The sequence below is a fragment of the Muscardinus avellanarius genome, assembly GCF_963383645.1.
Source record: "Muscardinus avellanarius genome assembly, chromosome: 21".
NCBI lineage: Eukaryota > Metazoa > Chordata > Mammalia > Rodentia > Gliridae > Muscardinus > Muscardinus avellanarius.
The window spans coordinates 25,665,970-25,691,156 of record NC_137807.1 but is presented as its reverse complement, the minus strand read 5'-3'; the positions used below and the strand labels follow the sequence as shown (position 1 = coordinate 25,691,156).

General features: G+C 54.6%; 2 protein-coding genes across 2 annotated transcripts; both read right to left on the bottom strand.

Annotated features, from left to right (window-relative positions):
• Window positions 1-1,151: 1,151 nt before the first annotated feature.
• On the bottom strand, window positions 1,152-5,819 carry LOC308278122 (catechol O-methyltransferase-like; the record flags this gene model as incomplete). The annotated part of the gene is made up of 4 exons (XM_080717747.1): window positions 5,660-5,819; window positions 3,489-3,682; window positions 3,270-3,401; window positions 1,152-1,343 (listed from the first exon to the last, which is right to left on the bottom strand). Exons 1-4 carry the CDS (start codon window positions 5,796-5,798, stop codon window positions 1,152-1,154), a joined length of 657 nt encoding a protein of 218 aa, XP_080573873.1. The 5' UTR covers window positions 5,799-5,819.
• A 3,641-nt stretch (window positions 5,820-9,460) lies between these two features.
• On the bottom strand, window positions 9,461-12,792 carry LOC308278221 (catechol O-methyltransferase-like; the record flags this gene model as incomplete). The annotated part of the gene is made up of 4 exons (XM_080717846.1): window positions 9,461-9,661; window positions 11,139-11,270; window positions 11,358-11,551; window positions 12,507-12,792. The coding sequence occupies 4 exons, from the start codon at window positions 12,790-12,792 to the stop codon at window positions 9,461-9,463; spliced, it is 813 nt and encodes a 270-aa protein (XP_080573972.1).
• Window positions 12,793-25,187: the final 12,395 nt, after the last annotated feature.

Below are 25,187 nucleotides of genomic sequence, written 5' to 3'. Positions count from 1 at the left end.
GACTCCCTGGGGGGCTGGCAGGTGTCCCTGGCCTGGAAGGAGGAACATGCCCTCCCAGGACCCAGGCTGCTGGGAGCCCGGCCTGGGGATTAGGTTCCATCAGGAGGGAGGAACGCAGCAGCTAAGAATGGTACCTCATTGGCTTTGAAATGCGCAGATGTTTAATTTCTATCTGGTGTCTTGAACACATGAGTTTAGTACAGGAGATTACAGTTAGCTGGTTTTGCTAGGGAGGTGATGATTCGTTGTTAAAAAGTGAGAATTCTGGAGTTGAAAATGAGCGTTGAGAGCGGGATGTGGCGCTGCACACTGTCATCCCGGTACTCGGGAGGCCCAGGCAGACAGAGCGCAGGTCTCAACCTGGCGAGGCCCTGATTCAAAGTCAAAATGAAAAACAGGGCTGAGACGGGAGGATGGCAGGTTCATGGCTAGCCTCAGCTGCGTAGGCCCTCTGTGGTGCACGCCTGCCATCCCAGTACTTGGGAGGCTGAGACAGGAAGGCCTCAAGTTCAAACCCAGCCTTGGCAACTTAGTGAGGCTCTCAGCAACCTAGTGAGACCCTGCTTCCAAATAATAAAATCGGGCTGGGGAGTCTCTTAGAGGTAGAAAGCCTCTGGGTTCCATTTCCAGTGCCAGGAAAAAAAAAAAAAAAAAAGCTGGTGGTGGAACTGTCCCGGGCGTTGCTGCCACCTGGTGACGGCAGGCCGCCAGGACAACCTGAGTGCAGAGCCCGGCAGGTCCTAGCGGCTGCCAGCTCTTCCCCTTCCAAGGTCTAAGGGGTATGTCCAAGCCTGAGGACCTGCTGGGGTCAAAACCCTAAGGAGATTCCCGTGTCCTTCTGTGAGGTCTGCAGAGGCCCCGCCTGCCCCATGCGGCCTCTGGGAACACGGCCTGGGGCGGAAGCCGGGGCCTCATTCACTCTACCTCTAAGCTCATGCCCAGCCCTATTTTTATTTTGAACAGGTCCTAAGTTACACTGTACTGGCCTTCAACCTGCAATCCTGTCTCGGCCTCCTGAGTACTGGGATTGTGGGCCTGTGCCACCACGCCCAGCCTGAAGGACGCTTTGGATTTGTGGACCCAGAACCCCAGAGGCGGGGCTGCCAGGTGCCCCTCAGGACGGAGCCGTGGGGGCCAGGGCGGGCGCGCGGTCAGGGCTGCGCGGGGCCGCTCGGGCCCTGGTAGACGGCCTTCTCCAGGCCGTCCACCACCTCCCTGCGCAAGCTGTAGTGCGTGCACTCGAAGCTGCCGCTCCCACGCACGTAGGCCAGGTACTCCGGCGTTCCCGGGATGATGACATTGTCAGCCAGCAGCACCGTCCCCTTGTGTAAAAGGCCACATTCCTGCAGGGGACAGAGCGGAGGAGGAAGGTCAGGGTGCCAGTACTTGGGAGGCAGAGACAGGAGGATGGCAGGTATGAGGCCAGCCTCCGCAATTCACCAAGACCTGTTTTAAAGTAAAATATGTAAAAGGGCTGGGGGTATAGCTCAGAGATAGAATTCCCCTGGGTTCAATCCTCAGTACCACCAAAAAAAAAAAAAAAAAAAAAAAGAACTGGGTTGTCACTCCCTGGCAGAGCACTGGCCGAGCATGTGCCAGGGCCTGGGTTAGGTCCCCAGTACAGGAAAAGGGCGCTGTCTCTTCCTCTGTGCACCCTCCACCCCGTATGTCTCTGTCCCTGTCTCTTGGTCTCTAGGGAAACCCAGACACCGTATCATGGGGACATTCAAGCGTCTCTGTGGCGGAGCCACTCCCGTGACAAGAGGCTGGTGCCTCCTCAAAGCAGCGTCCAATTTAGAATTGCCGCCTGCCCCCTAAGTTCCTTACAGAGTCACGGACCAAGCTCAGGGTGGCTGGGCCTCCTCACTTTAAGGCTGGCCTCGAGCCGGCCGAGCCAGGCGCCAGGCAGCCTCTGCTGTGAGTTTGCGCGCTTAGAAAAGTGCAGGCATTCCCACTGCATGCCGGCTCTTCTGTGATAATCACCGGCTCTGAATAGCAGCCTGGAGGAAACTATTACTTTCTTAGTTACTGAACTGCAGTATCTGCTACTTTCTTTTTTTTTCTTTGGTGGTACTGGGAATGGAACCCTTCTACCTCCAGGCTACACTCCCAGACCTATTTTTTTATTTTTTATTTGGAAACAGGGTCCCTTAAGCCAGAGAGACTGTCTTCGAACCTGCGCGATCCTCCTGTCTCCGCCTCCCAAGCGCAGGGATTACAAGTGTGCACCCCCATGCCCGGCGAGTATCTGCTACTTTCTAAACATGGGCCCTGTAATGATCACACAGTGAGTGTCACTGAAATCCACCCCTGGGCGCGTCTCCCACCCCGTGTCCACGGCCCTCTCCCCAGGTGTCCCTGTACTGAAGGTTGCTGCAGTCACAGTGGGGATGACGCCTGTCCCCAAAGGCTCATGTGTTGAAGGCAGTCCCCAGCAGGTGGCGCCATTGGGAGGCAGAGGAACCGTTAGTAGGTGTGGCCTCATGGAAGAGGAGAGTAACTTGGGGTGTGGTTTTGGTTTGGGTTTTAGATTGTTTTTGTAGGACTCAGGATTGAACCCAGGGGCATTCATCTCTGACCTATACCCCCTGCCCTTTTGATTATTTTGAAACAGAGAAGGTCAGCTGGGCATGGTGGCGCACACTTGTAATCCCTGCACTTGGGAGGCTGAGACAGGAGGATCACACAGGTTCAAAGCCAGCCTCAGGTACTTAGTGAGGCTCTCAGCAACTTAGTGAGACCCTGTTTCCAAATAAAGTATAAAATAGGTTTGGGAGTATAGCCTGGAGGCAGAAAGCCTCTGGGTTCCACCCCAGTACCACTGGAAAAAAAAAAAAAAAGAAAAAGAAAAGAAACAGGGAAGGTCGTGCTAAATCCCTGAGGCTGGCCTAGAACCTGTAAGCCTCCTGTCTCAGCCTCCCAAGTACTGGGATTGCAGGTCTGTGCCACCACACTGGCTGGGGTGTATACTGAATGCTCTAACTTGTCCCCATCCGCTCCTTCCCACTCCTCGACAAACCCTCTTTTTCCTGGCCACCATGAGCCATGATACTGGACTCAAAATCAACAGGGCCAAGCGGCCATATACTAAAACCATGAGCCAAGTCAAACCTTCCTCTTGCAGGTGGACCTTCTCAGGCATTTGTCTCCCTGATGCACAGCCACAGGGCTCCCCAGGACCCACCTGTGCCCCTGGGCCATCCTTGGCAGGGCCTTGCCAAGGCAGGTGGCATTCTGGCAACCCCAGAGCCATCGTGGGCATGACTCACCTGCAGGAGCATTGTGTCGGGCAGGTAGCGGTCCTTCCAGTGGTCGAGGAAGACCATGTCCAGCGTGTTGACATTGTATTTCTTCTTGAGCTGCGGGATGAGGTCCTGGGATGCTCCCACCAGGATGGTGACCTGCAACAGTGTTCTCTTGGTGCCGTGCCCCCACTTAGCACCCCCGGGCACGCCCCAGGACCCCACCCAAGCACTGGCGTGCCCCACCTTGTCCTGCAGGCCCGCGAGCTCCACCATCTGCTGGGTGATGGCAGCGAAGTCGGGGTTGAGTTCCATGGTGATCAGCCGGCCACCCGGCGGCAGCAGACGGGAAATGCGGATGGCCGAGTAGCCGCAGTAGGCCCCCAGCTCCAGCACCAGGGAAGGGCTGAGCTCCCGGACGACCTCATCCATGACCTGGCCTGGGGGAAGTGAGAGTGTGGTGGAGGAGGGGCCTGGGTGCCCAGGCTGGGTCGCACCCCTCTCCAACCAGGCATTACCCGCTCCTCAACTGGGGAGAGGATCTGTTTACTTATTTGTTTGTGGTGCTGGGGATTGAACCCAGGGGCCTCTGCCTCTAAGTTTTGCCTCAATTTCTTTTTATTTTTTATTTTGAAAAAGGCTCTCACTAAGTTGCTGGAGGCCTCACTAATTAATGAGGCTGTCCTCAAACCCATAATTCTTCTATCTCAGCCTCCCAAGAACTGGGGTTATAGGCATGTACCACCAGGTCTTGTTTGTTTTTCAGATAAGGTGCCTCTAAGTTGTTGAAGCTGGCCTTGAACCTGTAACTTCCTGTCTCAGCCTTTCAATACCAGGATTACAGGCACACTCATTTACTTATGATGCTAGGGATTGAGCCACCAAGCTACACCACCAGAACGATTTTACTTTTTATTTTGAAATAGGATTTTGCTAAGTTGTGAAATCTGACTAGGAACCTGGGATCCTCATGTCTCAGCCTCCCAAGTACTGGAGGTGTACCACCATGCCTGGGCAATTTATTTATTTTTAAGACGAGGTCTGCCGGGCGTGGTGGTGCACGCTTGTAATCCCAGCATTTGGAAGGCTGAGACCGGAGGATCATGGTTTGCAGACAGAAGGCTCCTTAGTGAGGCCCTTCACAACTCAGTGAGACCCTGTTTCAAAATAAAGAATAAAAAAGCCGGGTGTGGTGGCACACAATTATACACGTGCTTGGGAGGTGGAGACAGGAGGATCGCACAGGTTCGAAGCCAGCTGCACCTGCACTAGCTTAAGAAACCCTATTTCCCAATTTTAAAAAAGTATAAAAATGGGTCTGGGAGTATAGCCTGGAGGTAGAAGGCTTTCCAGGAACCCCAGTGCCACAAATAAAATAAGAATAAAAAATAGGGCAGGGGATGTAGCACGGAGGTAAAATGCCCCTGGGATCGCTCTCCGGACCCGCAAAAAAAAAATAAAAAATAAAAAAGGGGACTAATTTGCCTAAGCTGGTCTTGAACCTGCGATCCTCCTGCCTCAGCTTCCCAAGTCAGGGAGGCTGGGAGTATAGGTTTGTGTCACTGTGCCCGACAGAGAGGGTCTTTACTCCTCAGAACCCAGGCCAAGGACCGGCTCCCGCTGCACTCCCCTGGGCCCCCAGCAGTCCCTGGGCCTCTGTCCTCTGCACTCTTTGTGCACACAGCTCCCTCTCTTCCTCCCTCTGAGGCTCCCAAATGTTCCAGGCTCAAGGGGTAGATCAGAGGCTAAGAAACTGAGTCCCCAGGGCTGAGCTAGAGGAGTTTTCACACAGGAGCAGAGTCCAAGGCCAGGGGGAGGGCTCTGGAAAACCTGACCAACAGGTCCCAGTGGGTGCTGGGTGGGTCCTAGGACTCGCAGAGAGGGCAGAGGTCAAGGGGAGCCCCACCACCCTCATACCCTGCAAGTGGGTGGGGATGCATTCAGACCTGCTGTGGAGTGGGGAGGGTCACCAGGGGCCAGTGGTCCTGGGGTGTCCACAGTGGACCTTGGCACAGCCCCACGCCTGCCTACTCCAGTTCCTGGGCGAGGAAGCACTTGGTAGGCCCTCTAAGCCCATCCACTGGAGCAGGTCCAGAGACTCTGGGCAGTGAGGGGTGGGCAAGGCAGAGACAGGAAGGTGACAGGTTCAAAGCCAGCCTCAGGAACTTAATGAGACTCTGAGCCCCCTAGAGAGACCCTATTTCTTCTTTTGTTTTGGTGCTGAGGATTGGACCCAGGGGAATCCTACCTCCAAACCACACCCGCAGCCCTATTTTATTTTTTGTTTTGAAACAGGGTCTCGCTAGGTTGAAGAGTCTCAGTCCTTGCTGAGGCTGCCCTTCAACCTGCGATCCTCCTGTCTCAGCCTCCGGAGCACTGGACTCCAGGTGCGCACCAGGCAGGCCCGGCGCACCCACCTTTCTGGTCGCCCACGATCATGGCATGCTCCTTCTGCGAGCAGTAGGCGTCGATGGCCTCCAGCACGCTCCGCGGATCCCCGGGCTTCGCGTGCTGCTGCGCGTGGCGCAGGATGCGCTGCTCCTTGCTGTCGCCCATCGGCAGGTCGCGGACCGGCTGCTGGACACACTGGTCTAGGAGATCTCGCCCGGCCGGCCCCAGACCCAGCGGAGCCGCAGCAGGCCAGCGAGCAGGAAGCCAGGGCGGCGCCGGCCGGCCGCGGGGCGGGGCCTAGGGGGGCGGGGCGGGCGCTGCGCCCTTCCGGGTCCGCCCACCCGGACCCCACTTTGGGGCTCCCCGGCCCCGTGACCTGCCGGACCGCCCAGGCCCCGAGAACCCGGCTGTGTGCGGGGAGCGCCGCACTGTGAGCGGGGCCCCGCGGAGCCTGCGTGGACCCCGCCCGGGCGGCCGCAGGTGCTCTTCTAGGGAAGGTTTTGAGTCGGAATGTGCCGAACTGGACGGAAGCCGGGCGCCGTGGCGCACGCTCGTGACCCCAGGGCTGGGCACGCCGAGACTGGGGCATGCAGGCTGGTGGCCAGCCTCGGCTACTCAGGCCCGAGGCCCTGTTTCAAAATAAGGAAAAAAACTAGGGCTTGGGGATGTAGCTCCGAGGTAGAATGCCCCTGAGTTCAGTCCCCAGCACCCATAAATAAATAAATAGGTGGAGACTCTGGGCAAGGCAGAGACAGGAAGGTGCCAGGTTCAAAGCCAGCGTCGGGAGATAGGCGGGGGGGGGGGGGGCAGCTCGGATGTTATATCCAGTACAGAGAGACAGAGGGAGGAGGGAGAGAGGAGGGAGGCAGGGAGCGAGGAGGAGAGAGAGAGTGAGTGAGTGTGAGTAGAAAGAAGAAAAATAAACAGGAGTGATCGATCTGGCTCTGTCCAGGCCAGGACACCGTGGCCTCAGCCCACCTGGCCTATTTATTTATTACTCCACAAGGCACAGGCGCCGTGGTCAGCAGGCCTGTGTCCCCTGCTGACCGTGAATCCCCACGTGCACCTGCAGCGCCCTCTCTTCATCAGCCGCCTCAACTCAGAGCTGCCTCCGCCCTGGTGACCGCTGCGAGATTCTGGACTGTGCTTAGCCGAGATTAGCAGCCAAGCAGACGTGGTAGGGGTGGAGGCTTACTGGGGATCGAGCCGAGGACCATCCTGCCTCGAAGCTACACCTCCACCTTTTTATTTTTATAATCTTTTATTTTTGCCGTAGTGGGGATGGAACCCAGGGGCATTCTACCTTCCAGCTACTGGCCCTAGCCAGGTGTTTTATTCTTTTATTTTGAAACTGAGTTGCAAAGGGCCTAAGTAGCTGAGGCTGGTCATAAACCTGCATCTTTTTGTCTGTTTCCCAAGTACTGGGATTACAAGCACAAGTGTGCACCACAACGCCGCCGAGTTCCTTTTATTTATTTATTTTTAATTTTTATTTTTATTATTTTTGAGGGTCTGGGGATGGAACCCAGGGGCTTTCAACCTCCAAATTACAGCCCCTACCCCCCTTTTTTGTGATACTGGGGATGGAACCCTTCTACCTCTGGGCTGTACTCCGAGACCTATTTTTTTAATTTTTTTTTTTTTTTTTTTTTGGAAACAGGGTCTCTTAAACCAGTGAGGCTGGCTTGGAACCTGTGCGATCCTCCTGTCTCTGCCTCCCAAGAACAGGGATTACAAGAGTGTGCCACCACGCCCGGTCCCATTTTTTATTCTTTTATTTTGAAAGCGGGTCTCACTGAGTTGCAGAGGGCCTCACTAAGTAGCTGAAGTTGTCTGTGAACCATGATCCTCTGGTTTCAGCCTCCAGAGGAATGTTGGGATTACAAACCTGCGCCACCACTCCCAGCTCCTTTTTATTTTTTGATTGGAAACAACTGGTTAAATTGCTGAGGGTTCAAGGCTAAATTGCTGGCCTTGAACCTGCCATCCTCTCCTCAGCCTCCCAAGTACTGAGATCAAAGCACACACCACGGGGCCTGCTTTTCAGCAAATATAATCTGTGTGCTTAATTTTGCCTTTGGCTAATCATTAACAGAAACCGTGACCTGGAAATGACCAAGGTCCAGCTATGGGGACCCCTTCCCTAGTGGCCAGCTCTGTCCCTGTATACAGGGGAGCGGTGGGGATGCAGCAGGTCATCCTTTGGCCTCAGAAGGGACAGTGGACCCTCACCCGTGTGTCCCCCAGCCATGGGACTGGGGAGACCGCTCTGGCCCTGTGGGCTCGGGTTCTTTGTGGAATTCCTCTGTTCAAGCCATGCTTCCCGGGGAAAGCCAAAGAGGGCAAGTTATAAAGTACACAAACCAGTCAAAAGGAAGGGTGATGGTGGGACTTCCCATAGGAAAAGGCCCCGAGGGGCCAAAGGGCACCTGAGCCAGTGAGAGGGGCGAGGCTCCTGCCCACCAGGGGAGCCCCGGGCCTGGGCTCTTCTGTGGAAGTCTGACACCTTTTTCTCTTGGTACTGGGAATTAAACCTAGGGCCGTTCTACCTCTGAGCTGGACCCTCAGCCCTATTTTATATTTTTGTTTTATTTTGAAATAGGCCTGCTACCTGGGATCCTTCTGTGTCAAGTACTGGAATTACAGGTGTACATTAATATTCTCTGTGCAATCCCCCCCTTTTTTTATTCTACCTCTGAGCTTCAACCCAAACCTATTTTATTTATTTAGCGGTACTGGGGATTGAACCCAGGGGCATTCTACCTCTGAGCTACACCCCCAGCCCTATTTTTTATTCTTTTTTTTTTTTTTTTTGAAACCGGGTCTCACTGAGTTGCAGAGGACCTCACTAAGTAGCTGAGGCTGTCTGCGAACCGCGATCTTCCTGTCTCAGCCTCTCGAATACTGGGTTTATAAGCAGGCACCACCACGCCCGGCTCTATTTTTATACTTTATTTTGAAACAGGACCTCACTAAGCTGAGGCTGACTTCAAACCTGTGATCCTCCTGTCTCGGCCTCCCAAGGATTGGAGCAAACCCAAATGTGTTCCAGAAACTGACGCTCCGGGGAGCCCCCACACCAGCATCGCGATGCCAGGGCCCGCCCAGGAGCCTGGCCTGGGCGCTAGTGTTCCAGTAAGAGGCAGAGGCTTGGCGGTGGAGAAGAGCACCCGATCGGCTTTCCTACCTAAATAGTAGACTCAACAGGACTTTAGTAAGGGAGATTGTTACAGCTGGCCAGTTTAGTACCGAGGCTAAGAGCAAGCTGGTGGTGGAACTGTCCCGGGCGTTGCCGCCACCTGGTGACGGCAGGCCGCCAGGACAACCTGAGTGCAGAGCCCGGCAGGTCCTAGCGGCTGCCAGCTCTTCCCCTTCCAAGGTCTAAGGGGTATGTCCAAGCCTGAGGACCTGCTGGGGTCAAAACCCTATGGGGATTCCGTGTCCTTCTGTGAGGTCTGCAGAGGCCCCGCCTGCCCCGTGCGGCCTCTGGGAGCACAGCCTGGGGCGGAAGCAGGTGCCACACCACTGAGCCCCAGACCCGCAAGTCAGGGTTTTTTTGTTCATTTTGTGGTACTCGGGATTGAACCCGGGACATTCTACCTCTAAGCTCATGCCCAGCCCTATTTTTATTTTGAACAGGGTCTAAGTTAAACTGCACTGGCCTTCAACCTGCAATCCTGTCTCGGCCTCCTGAGTACTGGGATTGTGGGCCTGTGCCACCACGCCCAGCCTAAAGGATGCTTTGGATTTGTGGACCCAGAACCCCAGAGGCGGGGCTGCCAGGTGCCCCTCAGGACGGAGCCGTGGGGGCCAGGGCGGGCGCGCGGTCAGAGCTGCGCGGGGCCGCTCGGGCCCCGGTAGACGGCCTTCTCCAGGCCGTCCACCACCTCCATGTACTCGAGGAAGGAGCTGTAGTGCGTGCACTCGAAGCTGCCGCTCTCACGCACGTAGGCCAGGAACTCCGGCGTTCCCGGGACGATGACATTGTCAGCCAGCAGCACCGTCCCCTTGCGTAAAAGGCCACATTCCTGCAGGGGACAGAGCGGAGGAGGAAGGTCAGGGTGCCTGGCAGGCCCACGCCAGGCCACATGAGGCCCCTAGTGCCAGTCGCCCCCGCGTTTTCCTTTCTTTCTATTTTTCTTTTTGGCACCAGGGATTGAACCCATAGTCGTTCTCTCTCTGAGCTATACCTTTGACACCTTGTCTTTTTCATTTTGTTTTTTTAATTTAATTTTTATTTGTTATTTATTTCTTTTGTAGTACTTGGGGTGGAACCCAGAGGCTTTGTACCTCCGGGCTACACTCCCAGACCTGTTTTATACTTTATTTGGAAATAGGGTGTCACTAAGTTGCTGAGAGCCTCACTAAGTAGCTGAGGCTGGCTTTGAACCTGTGCGATCCTCCTGTCACAGCCTCCCAAGCGCGGGGATTACAAGCGTGCGCCACCACGCCCGGCTTCTTTTTCTTTCTTTCTTTTTTTTTTCCTTTGGTGGTACTGGGGTTCCTGGAAACCCCTCTGCCTCCAGGCTACACTCCCAGACCTTTTTTTTTTTTTTTAAATTTGGAAACAGGGTCTCTTAAGCCAGCGCGGCTGGCTTCGAACCTGCATGATCCTCCTGTATCCGCTACCCAAGTGCGGGGATTACAAGCTTGCGCCCCCATGCCCGGCTTTTTCATTTTTGAAGGAGGATCTTTTCCTTCCTTCCTTCCTTCCTTCCTCTCTCTCTCTCTTTCTTTCTTTCTCTCTTTTTTTTTTTTTTTTTTGCTGTACTGGGGATGGAACCCAGGGGCATTCTACCAATCTACACCCCAGCCCTATTTTTTATTCTTTATTTTGAAACAGGAGCTCACTAAGTTGCAGAGGGCCTCACTAAGTAGCTGAGGCTGTCCGCGAACTGTGATCCTCCTGTCTCAGCCTCCCGAATGCTGGGATTACAAGGGTGTGCCACCACGCCCGGCCACCCCCACCTTTTGTGTGTGTGTGTGTGTGTGTGTGTGTGGTACTGGGGATGGAACCCAGGGGCATTCTACCTCTGAGTTACACCCCCTGCCCTATTTTTTATTCTTTATTTTGAAACCGGGTCTCACTGAGTTGCAGAGGGCCTCACTAAGTAGCTGAGGCTGTCCGCGAACCGCGATCCTCCGGTCTCAGCCTCCCAAGTGCTGGGATTACAAGCGTGCGCCCCCACACCCGGCTTCCCACTCGCCCATTCTCTTTCTCCTTCCTTTCCTTTTTTTCTCTGCAGCACGGGGGTCCTATCATTCTCGGCAGGCGCTGCGCCATTTCCCCAGTTCTCCGTTCACTCACTACCCCAAGAGCACGGGGTGGCACACAGGATGCGCTCAATAAACGCTTGTACCCTGGGCGTGGTGGCGCACACTTGTGACCCCACCGTTCCGGCAGTCACAGAGGCCCCGAGGACCCAGCCGTGCCCCTGGGCCTCCCCTGGCAGGGCCTCGCCAGGGCAGGTGACCTGGGCATGCTGGAAGACAGGAACAACTCACCTGCAGGAGGAGCGTGTCGGGCAGGTAGCGGTCCTTCCAGTGGTCGAGGAAGACCATGTCCAGAGTGTCCACGTCGTATTTCTTCTTGAGCTGCGGGATGAGGTCCTGGGATGCTCCCACCAGGATGGTGACCTGCAACAGTGTTCTCTTGGTGCCGAGCCCCCACTTAGCGCCCCCAGGCGCGCCCCAGGACTCCACCCAAGCACTGGCATGCCCCACCTTGTCCTGCAGGCCCGCGAGCTCCACCATCTGCTGGGTGATGGCAGCGAAGTCGGGGTTGAGTTCCATGGTGATCAGCCGGCCACCCGGCGGCAGCAGACGGGAAATGCGGATGGCCGAGTAGCCGCAGTAGGCCCCCAGCTCCAGCACCAGGGAGGGGCTGAGCTCCCGGATGACCTCATCCATGACCTGGCCTGGGGGAAGTGAGAGTGTGGTGGAGGAGGGGCCTGGGTGCCCAGGCTGGGTCGCACCCCTCTCCAACCAGGCATTACCCGCTCCTCCACTGGGGAGAGGGTCTGTTTACTTATTTGTTTGTGGTGCTGGGGATTGAACCCAGGGGCCTCTGCCTCCAAGTTATGCCCCAATCCCTTTTCTTTTAAATTTTTTTTTTTTTTTTTTTTGCTGGTCTGGGGATGGAACCCAGGGGCATTTGACCTCCAAGCTACACCCCCTGCCCTATTTTTTATTCTTTATTTTGGAACAGGGCCTCACTAAGTAGCTGAGGCTGTCCGCAAACCACGATCCTCCAGGTCTCAGCCTCCCAAATGCTGCGATTACAAGCGTGTGCCACCACGCCTGGCCCTTTTACATTTTGAAACAGGCTCTCACTAAGTTGCTGAGGGCCTCACTAGTTGCTGAGGCTGGCCTTGAACCTCCCATCCTCTGGCCTCCCAAGAACAGGGATTACAAGTGCCCAGCAACCTTGTTCCAAATTAAAATAAATAAATAAACATAAATAAAACAGGGCTGGGGGTGTGGCTCAGAGGTAGAATGCTCCTGGGTTCAACCTCTAGCACTACACAAGTGAAACAAGGAAAACCCGAAAAGACTCCCAACCCCATAACAGAACTCTTCCTAGAAGCTATGCCCCCCCTTTCTTTCCTTTTCTTCTCTCTCTCTCTCTCTCTCTCTCTCTCTCTCTCTCTCTCTCTCTCTCTCTGCAGTACCAGGAATGAACCTAGAGGCATTTTATCTCCAAGCTCCAACCCCAGCCTTATTTTTGTTTATTTTGAAAGAGGGTCTCACTAAGTTGCTGAGAGCCTCACCAGGTAGCTGGGGTTGGGTGCAAGCCTGCGAGCCTCTGGGATCACCAGCCTGCGCCCCACGCCCGGCTCGGCCCCCTCCCCCTTTCCGTGCCGGCGCACCCACCTTTCTTGTCGCCCACGTTCATGGCCCACTCCTTCTGCGAGCAGTAGGCGTCGATGGCCTCCAGCACGCTCTGCGGATCCCCGGGCTTCGCGCGCTGCTGCGCGTAGTGCAGGATGCGCTGCTCCTTGGTGTCGCCCATGATGAGGTCGCGGACCGGCTGGACGAAAAACTCCTCCCACCAGATCGTCAGCATGGCCCGGGCCCACTCCCAGCGGAGCAGCAGCAGGCCCAGGAACGCGAGGCCCAGGGCGGCGCCGGCCAGCAGCAGGGCGGGGGCGCCCAGCATCTGTGGGCGGGAGGGGCGGGGCTTCAGCAGAGGGGCGGGGCGCCCGAGGAAGTGGGGGCGGCTGGGGGCTGTGCCTTCCGGATCCGCCCACCGGACCCCACTTTGGGCCCCCCGCCCCCAGTGCGCTGCTGGACCGCCCAGGTCCAGAGGACTCCAGCCGTGAGCGGGGACCCTGTGTGTCCGGAGCCTGCGTGGACACTGCCCGGGCAGCGCTTGCAGCCGCAGGTGCTTTTCTAGGGAAGGACTTAAGTCGGAATGTGCCGAATTGAAGGGAAGCCGGGCGTGGTGGCGTCCCCAGTGCTGGGGACGCTGAGACAGGAGGACGGCAGGCTTGTGGCCAGCCTCGGCTACTCAGCGAGGCCCTCTGCAACTCGGTGAGACCCTGTTTCTAGATAAGAAACAAAATCAGACCGGGCGCTGTGAAGTCTGACTGTGAGGCCTGGCCTTGAGGCCTTGCCTGAGGAGGATGGACCACAAAGGGGGAAAAAGGAGAAACTGCCCCTGACCACTGCCCCGCCGGGGGTGGACACGACTTCTCTTGTACTTCCCCTGCCTTGATGTAATGAGGTGGGCTTTCTGACTTCCTGGGCTCTCTCCTGGTTACATCCCTTCTCCCAGGTTTTGTTCCTGCTATTGGGGGTCATGTTTTCTTTGCCCCCATCTACCCCCCCACACACACACACACACAGTGCTGAATTGGCCAGGTGCTGTGGCCCACACCTGGAATCCCAGGACTTGTGAGGATGAGACGGGAGGATAGCAGCTCAAGTTCAGCCTCAGCAATTTAGCAAGACCTGTTTGAAAAATAAAAAGCAGCAGTTGTGGTGGTGTAGGACAGGAGGATCGATGGAGGATCGCAGCTTTGAGATCAGATTCAGAAGTTTAGTGAGGCCCTATTGCAAAAACAAAGAATACAGCCGGGCGTGGTGGGCACGCTTGTCATCCCAGCATTCGGGAGGCTGAGACCAGAGGATCGTGGTTCATGGACAGCCTCGGCTACTTAGTGAGGCCCTCTGCAACTCAGTGAGACCCCGTTTCAAAATAAAGAATCAAAAATAGGGCTGGGGTGGAGCTCAGGGGTCCCACAAAACATCCCCAGTCCCGCAAAACAACAATAAGAAAATAGGCAGGCATCTTGGATAGATGCCCTGCGTCCAATCTCCAGCACCACAAAAAGAAGGGCAGGGGTACCAAAAGGGCGGGTGGTGTAGGTTGGAGGAGGAACGCCTTGGTGCTTGAACCAAAAAAACAAAAAGGGCTGAGCTTGCGCCCAGATTCAGAGTCAGCTCAAGAGGACACTGCCTGCGGCCTGTCCCCCAAGACTGTCTTGGGAGGGGCGTCCTAGGACCAAGCCAGAAAATGGCCTAGTCTCCAGTCTGACAACTGGGGCGTGATGAACCCAAAAAAGGAAGCATCGAGTCGCCCGTCCTCACTCCCCACCCCTACGCATCTCTAAGTGACACCCTAGAACCCCCGCTCAAAGCTCAAACCCACTCATCCCGGCCCTTAGGAATCAATCACTCTAAGGGCGGGGCGGCATCATGCTCTGGTCACGTGATCGGCCATCTCCAGGTGTGTGTACATTTAGTAAAGTTGTGTTGAGAAAAAGTAAGACAAGCCCAGCGTGGTGGCACACACTTGTCATCTAGTACTTGGGAGGCTGAGACGGAAGGGTTGCAGGCGCGCGGGCAGCCTCAGCAAGGCAGCGAGGCCCTGTTTCAAAACGATGAATAAATAGATGAGTAAAAAGGGGTAGAACGCCTGGGTTTAAACCACAGTACCACACACACGCGCGCGTCAGGTAAAGCCAGGTGTGGTGGCGCACGCCCGTAACTCGGGGGCTTGGGAGGAATCTGAGACAGGAGGATTCAGGTTTGAGGTCAGCCTCAGTAACTTAGTAAAGGAAGGAAAAGGAAAGGAAGGCAGGCAGACACCGTGGAGAGGAGCAGCGCTGGAACCCTGGCCCATGCGCTGCCGTCAAGGCTGGCGGGAAAGTGCCAGCCTCCCTCCAACAGCTACACAAAGAACGCCGTGAGACCTCCCCGCGGAACTGGAACCAATGACGCGGACCCTGTCCACTGCTGGACACGGCGGCGTTATTCCTAACAGCGCAAAGCTGGAAGCAACGCAAGTATTCACCCACGGAGACACGCCGCCACATCCCTACAGTGGAAAACTGCGCGTGTGCGTGTGTGTGCCTCACTGGGGATCATTCCACCTCTGAGCCACACTCCAGCACCTATTTTTGTTTGGTTTTGGGACAGGGCCTCCAACCTGCAATCCTCCTGTCTCAGCCTCCCACGTACAAGGATTATTAAATGCCCTACTGAGAGCTGGCCGGTGTGGGCAGGAGGCAGCGGCAGTAGGAGCTGGGGCAGCAGGTGCCATCATGGGGGGCATAAAGTCCTAGATGAGGAGGGTGTTTCTTCTCTGCCTGCAGAGACCACGGAGGGAAGCGGACAGTGCTCTGGGAAGGCGGTGGCCGCGCCGTTGGCTCCTGAACCTCATAAGCCAGGTAGCAGCTGCGGACGGTGGTGAGCAGGCGGCCAGGCGGGGGTGCCGAGCTCTGGGGCGACTGGGGGCCGCCTCGGGGCAGGGGCTCCAAGACACTGGGCATGGACTGTAAGAATTACTTGCACGGAGACCTGGGAGAAGAGGACACTGCAGACCCGAGAGACCTTAGGGCCTGCCTCTCAGGGCCATTTCAGCACAGTCTCGAGAAGGAGCTGCCCCCGGTCGGATGCCAGAGACTCTTTGTAGCTATCTGCTCAGCGACCCTTGGCCGCCATTTACCGTAGCAGCTGGACGAGGTCTCGCTCCCTTTGGACTCCTGCCCCCTGTCTCAGCCCCCCAAGCGCGGGGATTACAAGTGCCTGGCGAGTTGTTTATTTCTAAGGTTGAAAAACATGTATTTTAAGTCTCTTGGAATTATATTAAATGTATTTATAGATAAAATTAATATTACATCATTTTTTAATTTTGCGGGTCTGGGGATGGAACCCAGGGGCATTTGACCTCCGAGCTACACCCCCTGCCCTAATTTTTATTCTTTATTTTGAAACAGGGTCTCACTAAGTTACAGAGTGCCTAGTTAGCTGAGGCTGTCCGCGAACCACGACCTTCCTGTCTCAGCCTCCTGAATGCTGGGATTACAAGCCTGGGCCACCAGGCCCGGCTCTATATTTCATCATTTATAAAAAGGTTTTTACACAAGGCATTGGGTTCAGCCTCTTCTACAGCCCTCTCCCTAAGTGTATAGAATTCATTGTTTGCAGAATGAAGTTAGAATTAACATAGAAATTCCAGTTAGCATGTCCATAAGACTTGATTTTTTTCTTTCCTTTTTTTTTTTTTTTTTTGTGGTACTGGGATTGGAATCCAGGGGTACTCTACCTCCAAGTTATACCTCCAGCCCTATTTTTTATTCTTTATTTAGAAACAGGGTCTCACTAAGTTGTAGAGGGCCTAAGTAGCCAATGCTGTCCACAAACCTGCGATCCTCCTGTGTCAGCCTCTCAAGTACTGGGATTACAAACAAAAACCCCAAAATACCAGGGCTGGGGAGCCTGGCGTGCGCAAGGTTCTGGGTTCAATTCCAGCATGGCAACAACAACAAAATTAAAAAAGAAAGTAAGTTGCAGTGAAATTAAAAAAAAACAACCAAATGCTGTTTCAGGCCCTTATTGTTCAAAAAAAGAACAGGAACATGCCATTCCCCATAAGGAAGCAAAACCCAGGAAACCTCCAACAGCCTCCAGCTCCCAGAGACCGCAGCCGCGGGGGGCAGGGTCCGCCCCTCCGGGGAGGCAGTGGAGGGACAGGGGGACAGGGCTTAGCAGAGTCGCTTCTTTCCAGCCCAGCCTCCCTGGATGCCCCGGTGTGCGCGTCCAGGGGCCACGGGGCAGGCAGGCCCGCTTGCACGGTGGTGACAGGAGCCCACAGGTGCCCCTGAGCTTCCTTATCTTATGACGGTGGCTTCCCTCTAGAACAAACCCTGACCCCCACCGGCCCCCACCCCACCACTGTCGGTCCTGCAAGACACCCGTGCCTGCATGCCTGGCCGCTGCTTGGCAGGAGGGACACAGGCCTACGATCCCAGCACTTGGGAGGCCGAGGCAGGAGGATGGCAGGTTCAAGACCAGCTTCAGCAACTCAGTGAGGCCCTGTTTCCAAATAAAAAAATAAGAAAGGGCTGGGGGTGTTTCTTGGAGGTAGAACGGCCCAGGGTTCAAATCCCCAGGACAAAGCCGGGTGTGGTGGCGCAGGCTTGTAAACCCACTATTTGGGAGGCTGAGACAGGAGGATCAGATTCACGGCCAGCCTCAGACACTTAGTGAGGCCTTCCACAACTCAGTGAGAACCTGTTTCAAAATAAAGAATACAAGCCGGGCGTGGTGGCGCACGCTTGTAATCCCCGCACTTGGGAGGCAGAGACAGGAGGATCGCGCAGGTTCGAAGCCAGCCATGCTGGTGTAAGAGACCCTGTTTCAAAAATATAAAATAGGTCTGGGAGTGTAGCCCGGAGGAAGAAGGGCTTCCAGGAACCCCAGTACCACCAAAAAAAATAAAAAAATAAATAAAAAATAAAAAATAAAAATAAAGAATACAAAATAGAGCAGGGGGCATAGCTCGGAGGTAGAATAGCCCTGGGTTCCATCCCCAGTACCGCAAAAAAAAAAAAAAAAAAAAAAAAATAGTGCTGGGGGTGTAGTTTGGCGCGGACAGCCTCAGCTACTTAGTGAGGTCCTCTGCAACTCAGTGAGACCCGGTTTCAAATTAAAGAATAAAAAATAGGGCAGGGGGTATAGCTTGGAGGTCGAATGCCCCTGGGTTCCATCCCCAGACCCGCAAATAAAATAAAATAAAATAAAATAAAATAAAAAGGGGTAGGGGATGACTCCACTGTGAGGACACCCTTTAGGATCCTACAGCCAAGTCCAGTAGTGCCCAGGAAGAGGAGGACGACCCTCAGCCTCCACAGGGTGGATGCAGACCATACTCAACACGGCCTTCCCTAACCACGTTGGTGTGCCGGGGGCAGGCCCGGCACCAGGCGCGGTGGAGCAGCGGGTTCACTGGTTCAGATCAGTGTGTCCGCCGGTCCATGTCCTCCCAGCCCAGACTGCCCAGGCCGAGCCTTGCCAGGCCCCACACCCCAACAGACCCACAGAGGTGCCCGGCGGGTCCGGTGGCAGCCACCCCTCCCAGGGCAGACTCTACATCCTCCTGCGGGGTCCCACCTTCTGGGGTGCTGCTGCCGCGTCTGAGGAAGCAGCAGCCGAGGAACAGAGCTGTGCTGGAAACCCAGGGGCTGGCGCAGGGGTGCTGCCGATCCCCAGCCGAGCAGAGCCAGGCTGTTCCCTTCAAGGTCAGGAGCGTTGGCAGATATCCTCTGTAGACCGGGAGGGTGGGAAGAAGCCCAGAGGCAGTTCTTGGAGGCGGAGCAGCCGCAAGCTGGGAGCTCTGCACACAGTCTCTGCCTTAAACCCCAAGACAGGAGCCCCTGGAGGGGCTGCTCCCCAGGACAAAGGGGGCTCTAAGACAGCCCCGAGCCCATGCCAGGGCTTGGGAAGCCGAGGCAGGAGGATTCCAGGTTCCCGGCCAGCTTCAGCAAGTAGTGAGACTGTTTCAAAATTAAAAAAGAGAGCCGGGCATGGTGGTACAGGCTTGTAATCTCAGCATTCAGGAGGCTGAGAAGGGAGGATCATGGGTCACAGACAGCCTTAGCTACTTAGACAGGTCTTTGCAACTTAGTGAGACCTTGTCTCAAAATAAAGAACAAAAACTAGGGCTGGGGGTGTAGCTTGGAGGTAGAATGCCCCTGGGTTCTATCCCAGTATCGCTAAATAAATCAATAAATGAATGAAATAAGCCGGGCGTGGTGGCGCACACTTGTAATGCCAGCATTGTAATCCCAGACAGGAGGATCACGGTTCACGGACAGCCTCAGCTACTTAGTGAGGCCCTTTGCAACTCAGTGAGGCCCTGTTTCAAAAAAATTAAAAGACTAGCCGGGTGTGGTGGCGCACACTTGTAATCCCAGCGTTTGGGAGGCTGAGACAGGAGGATCGCAGGTTTGCGGACAGCCTAAGCTACTTAGAATACAAAATAGGGCTGGGGGTGTAGCTCAGAGGTAGAATGCCCCAGGCTCCAGCCCCAGTACCGCAAAAATAAAAATAAATAAATAAATAAAGTAAATAGTCCTGGGAGTAGCTCAGAGGTAGAGTGCCCCCGGGTTCAGTGGTTCAGTCCTCAGTGAAACACACACACACACACACACACACACACACACACACACACACGCACAGTTTAGAGGTTACCAAGGACAGGAGGGGGAATTACTGCTTAATGGGTATGGAGTTTATGTCTACTTTATATTTTGAAGGCTTATTTACTTTTTTTTTTTCGGTGGGTGGTGCTGAGGACTGAGCAAAGGGGAGTCCAACTCCAAGCTGGTGGCGCAGGCTTGTAATCTCAGTACTTTGGGGAGGCTGGGACAGGAGGAACACAGGTTCGAGGCTGGCCTCACTGAGCTGCTTAGTGAGGCCCTCTACAACTTAGACTCTGTTTCAAAATAAAGACTAAAAAAATTAGGGCTGGGTTGTAGCCGGGAGGCAGAATGCTCCTGGTCCCCTCCCCAGCACAGCAAAGAAAAATGCATTGTGGAAATAGTGGGGTAAAAGTCACACAACACCCTGAATGAACTTAATGACCGACACAAAAGACAAATCCTGAGAATTTTGTCTTCAATTTATTTACGAAGGCCAGAGAGTGAAGGGGTTAAAAGGAGCTAACCAGCTAAGGGCTGCTGGAAAACTGAAAAAAAGCCTGTTTATATTGGAATTGAACCAAGCTTGGAGTGTGGCTCGCATGCAAAACACAGGCCTCCCTCGTATGGGTCGGGCCTGGGGTTGAACTACACACACACACACACACAGGCACGCTCTCTCTCTCTCTCTCTCTCTCTCTCTCTCTCACACACACACACACACACACACACACACACACACACACACACACACCCTAGATGTTGAAACCCTGACTCAATCCCCCGTCTACACGCGGACATCTGCACTGTGACAGCAGCCAAGCCAGAGGCCACTGGTGCTTCTTTCAGACTCTCCGGGGCCCCAAGTGCTGCCTCTGGTGACCCTGCCTGGGGCTGCTGGCTCCCCACCCCCAAGTCTGACAACAGAAAACACTCATCAGAGCTCCCAGGCGCACGCCTGTCTCCAGGGTCTCAGGAGGCGAAGGCGCGGGAGGTAAGCTGGAGGCCAGTGTTGGCAGGTTAGTGAGACCCTGCCACACACACACAAAAAAGCCGGGCGTGGGGGCGCACGCTTGTAATCCCAGCATTGGGAGGCTGAGACAGGAGAATCACGGTTCGCCGACAGCCTCAGCTACTTAGTGAGGCCCTCTGCAACTCAGTGAGACCCTGTTTCAAAATAAAAAATAGAAAATAGGGCTGGGGGTATCACTTGGAGGTAGAATGCCCCTGGGTTTCATTCCCAGACCTGCAAAAAAGTAAAATAGGACTGAGGGTGTATGTCAGAGGCAGAACACCTCTGGGTTTAAAAAGGAAAATTAAATAAATGAACAGAAAAGAAAAGTAAAATCAAAGGCTGCAAGGAACCCTCCCAGCCTCTTTTCTGGTAGCTTCTGGGCAACTGTAGTGACTGCCCCCCAACGCAGACCCCCAACACCCCCTCCAGGGGCTGCTCCCCACACACGAATCCTTATTCCTGCCGCCGGCATGGAGCCAAGGCAGACCCCCACCTCTGTCCCCGGCACCTGAGAGGTAGGGGCACCTGTCCAGGTACTGCAGCAGGGTCCTGCCTGGAGTCTGTTTTGTAAACCACGCCTCCTGGGGCCAGAAGGAAGCTGGCCCGCGGCTGTGCCTGGCCTGGGCTGTCAAGGGCCGGGCCCCAGGAGGTGCAGGCCTGAGGCTGCACCTGCAGCCCCACGCCCGGGCTGGCTGGCCCCATGCCTGCGCGCCCTTGCGCACCCCACGGCCTCCTGCCCAGAGCTCACCACCCTCTTCCTCTCTCCAGGCGGGACCTGCTCCATGGTCCTTCACAGGGGACCTCCAGCCCATCCCATCCTGCCCTGCAGGAAATAGGCTGGTCTCTCAGGAAACAGGGCTGTTTTTTGGGCTCCCAGCAGGGCACCCCCCCCTCCTCATGTGGAGACAGAAAGGATGTGGGTTTTTTTTTTTTTTTTTTTTTTTGGTACTGGAGATGGAACCCAGGGGCATTCTACCTCTGAGCTATACCCTCAGTCCTATTTTTTTTTTTTTTTTTTTTTTTGGTGGTACTGGGGTTCCTGGAAGCCCTTCTACCTCCGGGCTACACTCCCAGACCTATTTTTATATTTTTATTTAGAAACAGGGTCTCCTAAGCCAGCACGCGCGGCTGGCTTTGAACCTGCGCGATCCTCCTGTCTCCGCCTCCCAAGCGTGGGGATGACAAGCGTGCGCCACCACGCCCGGCCCCCTCAGTCCTATTTTATTGTTAATTTTGAAACAGGATCTCGCTTTGTTCCTGAGGCGATCCTCCCGTCCCAGCATCCCAAGTATTGGGGTTACAGGTGTGCGCCACCACGCCCGGCTTCCTTCCTATAGCTCTTTGACTCAGAGCTTGGACTGCATCTGAGGGGACCACCACCAGGACGCCTCTGTGCTCTGGCACCCCGAGGCGAGCCCCGCTCCTGCTCCTGGCCCGGGCGCAGTGCGGGGAGGGCGGGAGGCGGCCTGGCCCCTCGCGGGCTCTGAGTGGAGTGGAGCCTGCGAGGCCTCTTTGTTCTCCCAGTTAGAGGTGCCCATGCAACCTCTTGGTCCAGCAGAGGTCTCACCTGAACTCCTCCTGCATACATTTTTTTTTTTTTTTTTTGGTACTAAGGGTTCCTGGAAGCCCTTCTACCTTCGGACTACACTCCCAGACCTATTTTATTTTTGGAAACAGGGTCTCTTAAGCCAGCGCGGCTGGCTTCAAAACTGCGTGATCCTCCTGTCTCTACCTCCCAAGTGCGGGGATGACAAGCGTGCGCCACCGCGCCCGGCGGCCTCACTACATTTTTGAGGCTGATCTCAAACATGCAGTCCTCCTCTGTCAGCTTCCCAAGTTTTGGGATTACAAACATGGACCACCATACCCGGCTAGCCCTTTCCTATTTTTCTTTATGTGTTTATTTTTGGATTGATGAGTCTTACTACGTGCTGAAGCTGTCCTTGAACCTGAGGTCCTCCTATCTCAGCCTCCAAGTACTGGGATAATAAGTGTGTGGGACCCAGCTCAGCTTTATTTTTTAGTACTGGGGTTTGAACCCTGGGGCATTCTAACCTCCAAGCTACGTTCCCAGCCCTATTTTATTTATTTTTTAAACATGCCGGAGCACTGGGATTACAGTGTGTGCCAACGTGCCCCACCCCACCTCTTCATTTTCCACTCCTGTGACTCTACTAAGGATAATTTGGAAAAGCGATGGCTTTTTGTGGAAACTTAAGTTCCGCCAACTGGCTCCCCCAAAGCCTCTGTCTGGCTTCTCCTTACCCCTCCCCTCCCACCTCCTCCCTGGAAGCCAGGGTCTCCTGCATGCTCAGAGGCCAGTGAGCCAGCTACAACCCCCAGGCCCTCCACCCTCTTCTCCTTCCCCCCGCCAGGCTTTCCCTTCCTTTCCCACTCCACCCCTCAACTCCAGGAAGTCTCTCTCTGGAACTTGAGGCCATCAGGGGCTCTGGAGGAGCTCAGGGACCCCCAAAAGCAACCACTTAGCTGGGCATGGTGACGCCTGCTGGTAATCCCAGTACTTGGGAGGCTGAGACAGGAGGATCGCAAGTTCAAGGATGGCCTCAGCAAATAGTGAGACTCTCATCCATCAGGTGAGACGCTGTTTCAAAATAAAAAATAAAGTAAGAATGGGGGTGTATTTCAGAGGTAAAATGCCCCTGGGTTCAATCCTTCTTAGTAGCACATAAATTAATTAATTTTAAAAAAAGGGTTGAGGGAGCTGGGTGTGGTGGCGCGCACACTTGTAATCTCTGTGTTGGGGAGGCTGAGACAGGAGGATGGTGGTTCACGCCTCAGCTACTTAGTGTGGCCTTCTGCAACTTAGTGAGACTTTGTTTCAAAATATATAATGAAAAATAGGGCTGGGGGTGTAGCTCAGAGGCACAATGGCCCTGGGCTCAATCCCCCCTCCAAAAAAAAAAAAAAAAAAAAAAACAGTTCCAAAAATAAAAAGTGTTAGGCAAGTAGCTTAGAGGTAAAATGCCCCTGGGTTCAATCTCCCTTGCCAAAATAATAGTAATAATAATAATGATAATGACAATAATAAAATAATTTCTTTTGCTTTGTTTGGTCATATCATGTCCTGAATTACCTAAAATAAGTCTTCTCACTGTTTAAAGAGCCAAGGTCTTTCTCCCTCTTTCTTTCTTTCTTTCTTTCTTTTTTTTTTTTTGTCGCTGGGGATGGAACCAGGGGCATTCTACTTCTGAGCTACACCCCCAGTCCTTTTTATATATTTCGTTTTGAAACAGGGTCTTGCTAAATTGCTATGGCCCGCCTGGAGCCTGATCCTCTCGTCCTGGGATCACAGGGTGCGCAGCTCAGGGCTGAGCCAAGACCGTTTGCAGCTACGTTATCACCTCTATTTACTTTTCTCTTTTATTGTCACAGGTCACACCTCTTTTGTGTGAGCCAGGGACTGAGCTCAGGGCAGCTGGCTCTACCACTAACCGCGCCCCTGTCACAACTCACCTTCTATTTCAGTTAAATAGGCAGCTCAATTAGGCTGCGGAGCTCCTCCGCGGTGCGCACCTGCCTAGCATGCTCACGGCCGGGTTCATCCCCAGCACCTTTTTTTTTTTTTTTTTGCGGATTTGGGGCTGGAACCCAGGGGCATTTGACCTCCGAGCTACACCCCCTGCCCTACTTTTTATTCTTTATTTTGAAAACGGGTCTCACTGAGTTGCAGAGGGCCTCACTAAGTAGCTGAGGCTGTCCGCGAACCGCGATCCTCCAGGTCTCAGCCTCCCGAATGCTGGGATTACAAGCGTGCGCCACCACGCCCGGCCCCCAGCACCTTGAAAACAAAATTTCCTTTGATTATCCTTGATCAAGAAAGAGAGGAATCCTGTCTCAGCCGCAGAACTGGGACCACAGTCCGCCACCGCGCCTGGCTAGTGACGTGCGTTTACAATGGGCCGCTGCTCCCCGGCGGCTCGGGGACCAGGCGCGGAAACACCTTCACGTCCTCGGAGATGAGATATTTTTCTCTTAAAGACCCCCCGAAAGGGAAGCGCTCTTCTTACCACCCATGCTGGAAACCCTGAGCACACTGGACTCCATTTCTCTCCACCAGAAAATGGAAATAAAACTCTTGCTGCCGCTGGGGGAAAAAAAAAAAAAAGCCAGGCCTGGTGGTATACACCTGTAATCCCAATACTTGGGAGGCTCAGACAGGAAGATCGCAGGTTGGAGGACAGCCTCAGCAAACTAGTGAGATCCTATTTCATGATTAAAATAAAATAAAATAGGGCTGGGGGTGTAGCTCAGAGATAGAATGCCCCTGAGTTCAATCCCTAGAAACCCCCCTTGAACAAGGTCGATTGAGTTGCAAAGGACCTCACTAAATAGCTGAGGCTGGCCACAAACCATGATCCCCCCGCCTCGGCCTCCCAAATGCTGGGATTACAAGCGTGCGCCACCACGCCCGGCAGATTTTATCAGTCTGATCTTGTTGCTGGGCAAAAATATAAAGACTAAAAAAATAGGGCTGGTGGTGTAGCTCGGAGGTAGAATGCCCATGGGTTCCATCCCCAGTAACCCCCCCAAAATAAGAGTCTGATCCCACGCACTGTGGGTGTGGGCTTGTGCTCTACCTGTGACCTGGCTGGATCCTGCCTGGGACTCAGGCTGCCTGGTAGGGCCCTGCCTGTCTCGTCCCACACCGGGTCAGGGGTCGGAAAAGCCCTGTAGGGTGAAGAGCATTCCATGCCCCCTGTGGGAAACAACCCCGCGGCTCCTCACATTCAGCCGCAGCCAGACACCACGCGGTCTTCAGTGCCCCAAGACAGTCCTGCATCTAGAAACCAACGCACTGCCCGCTGCCCTCGGAGCCTGGGCTTGTGGGTTGACTCCAGCCACCGCGCTTAGCACCCTTCAGTCCCACACAAGTACCCTCATTCAGTGCTGAGCGGGTCCATCCAGCAGTGTCCTCACCCTAGTGTAGCGGGGCCTTCATGAGCCAAAGGCGATGAACAGGAAGCAGACATTTTTTGAGGGGAACTGGGGACTGAACCCAGGGCTGTGCTACCACTGAGCTCTATCCTTTTTTATTTTGAGACAGGCTCTCGCTAAACCGCAGGGGCTGGACTCAAACTTGGAATGCCCCTG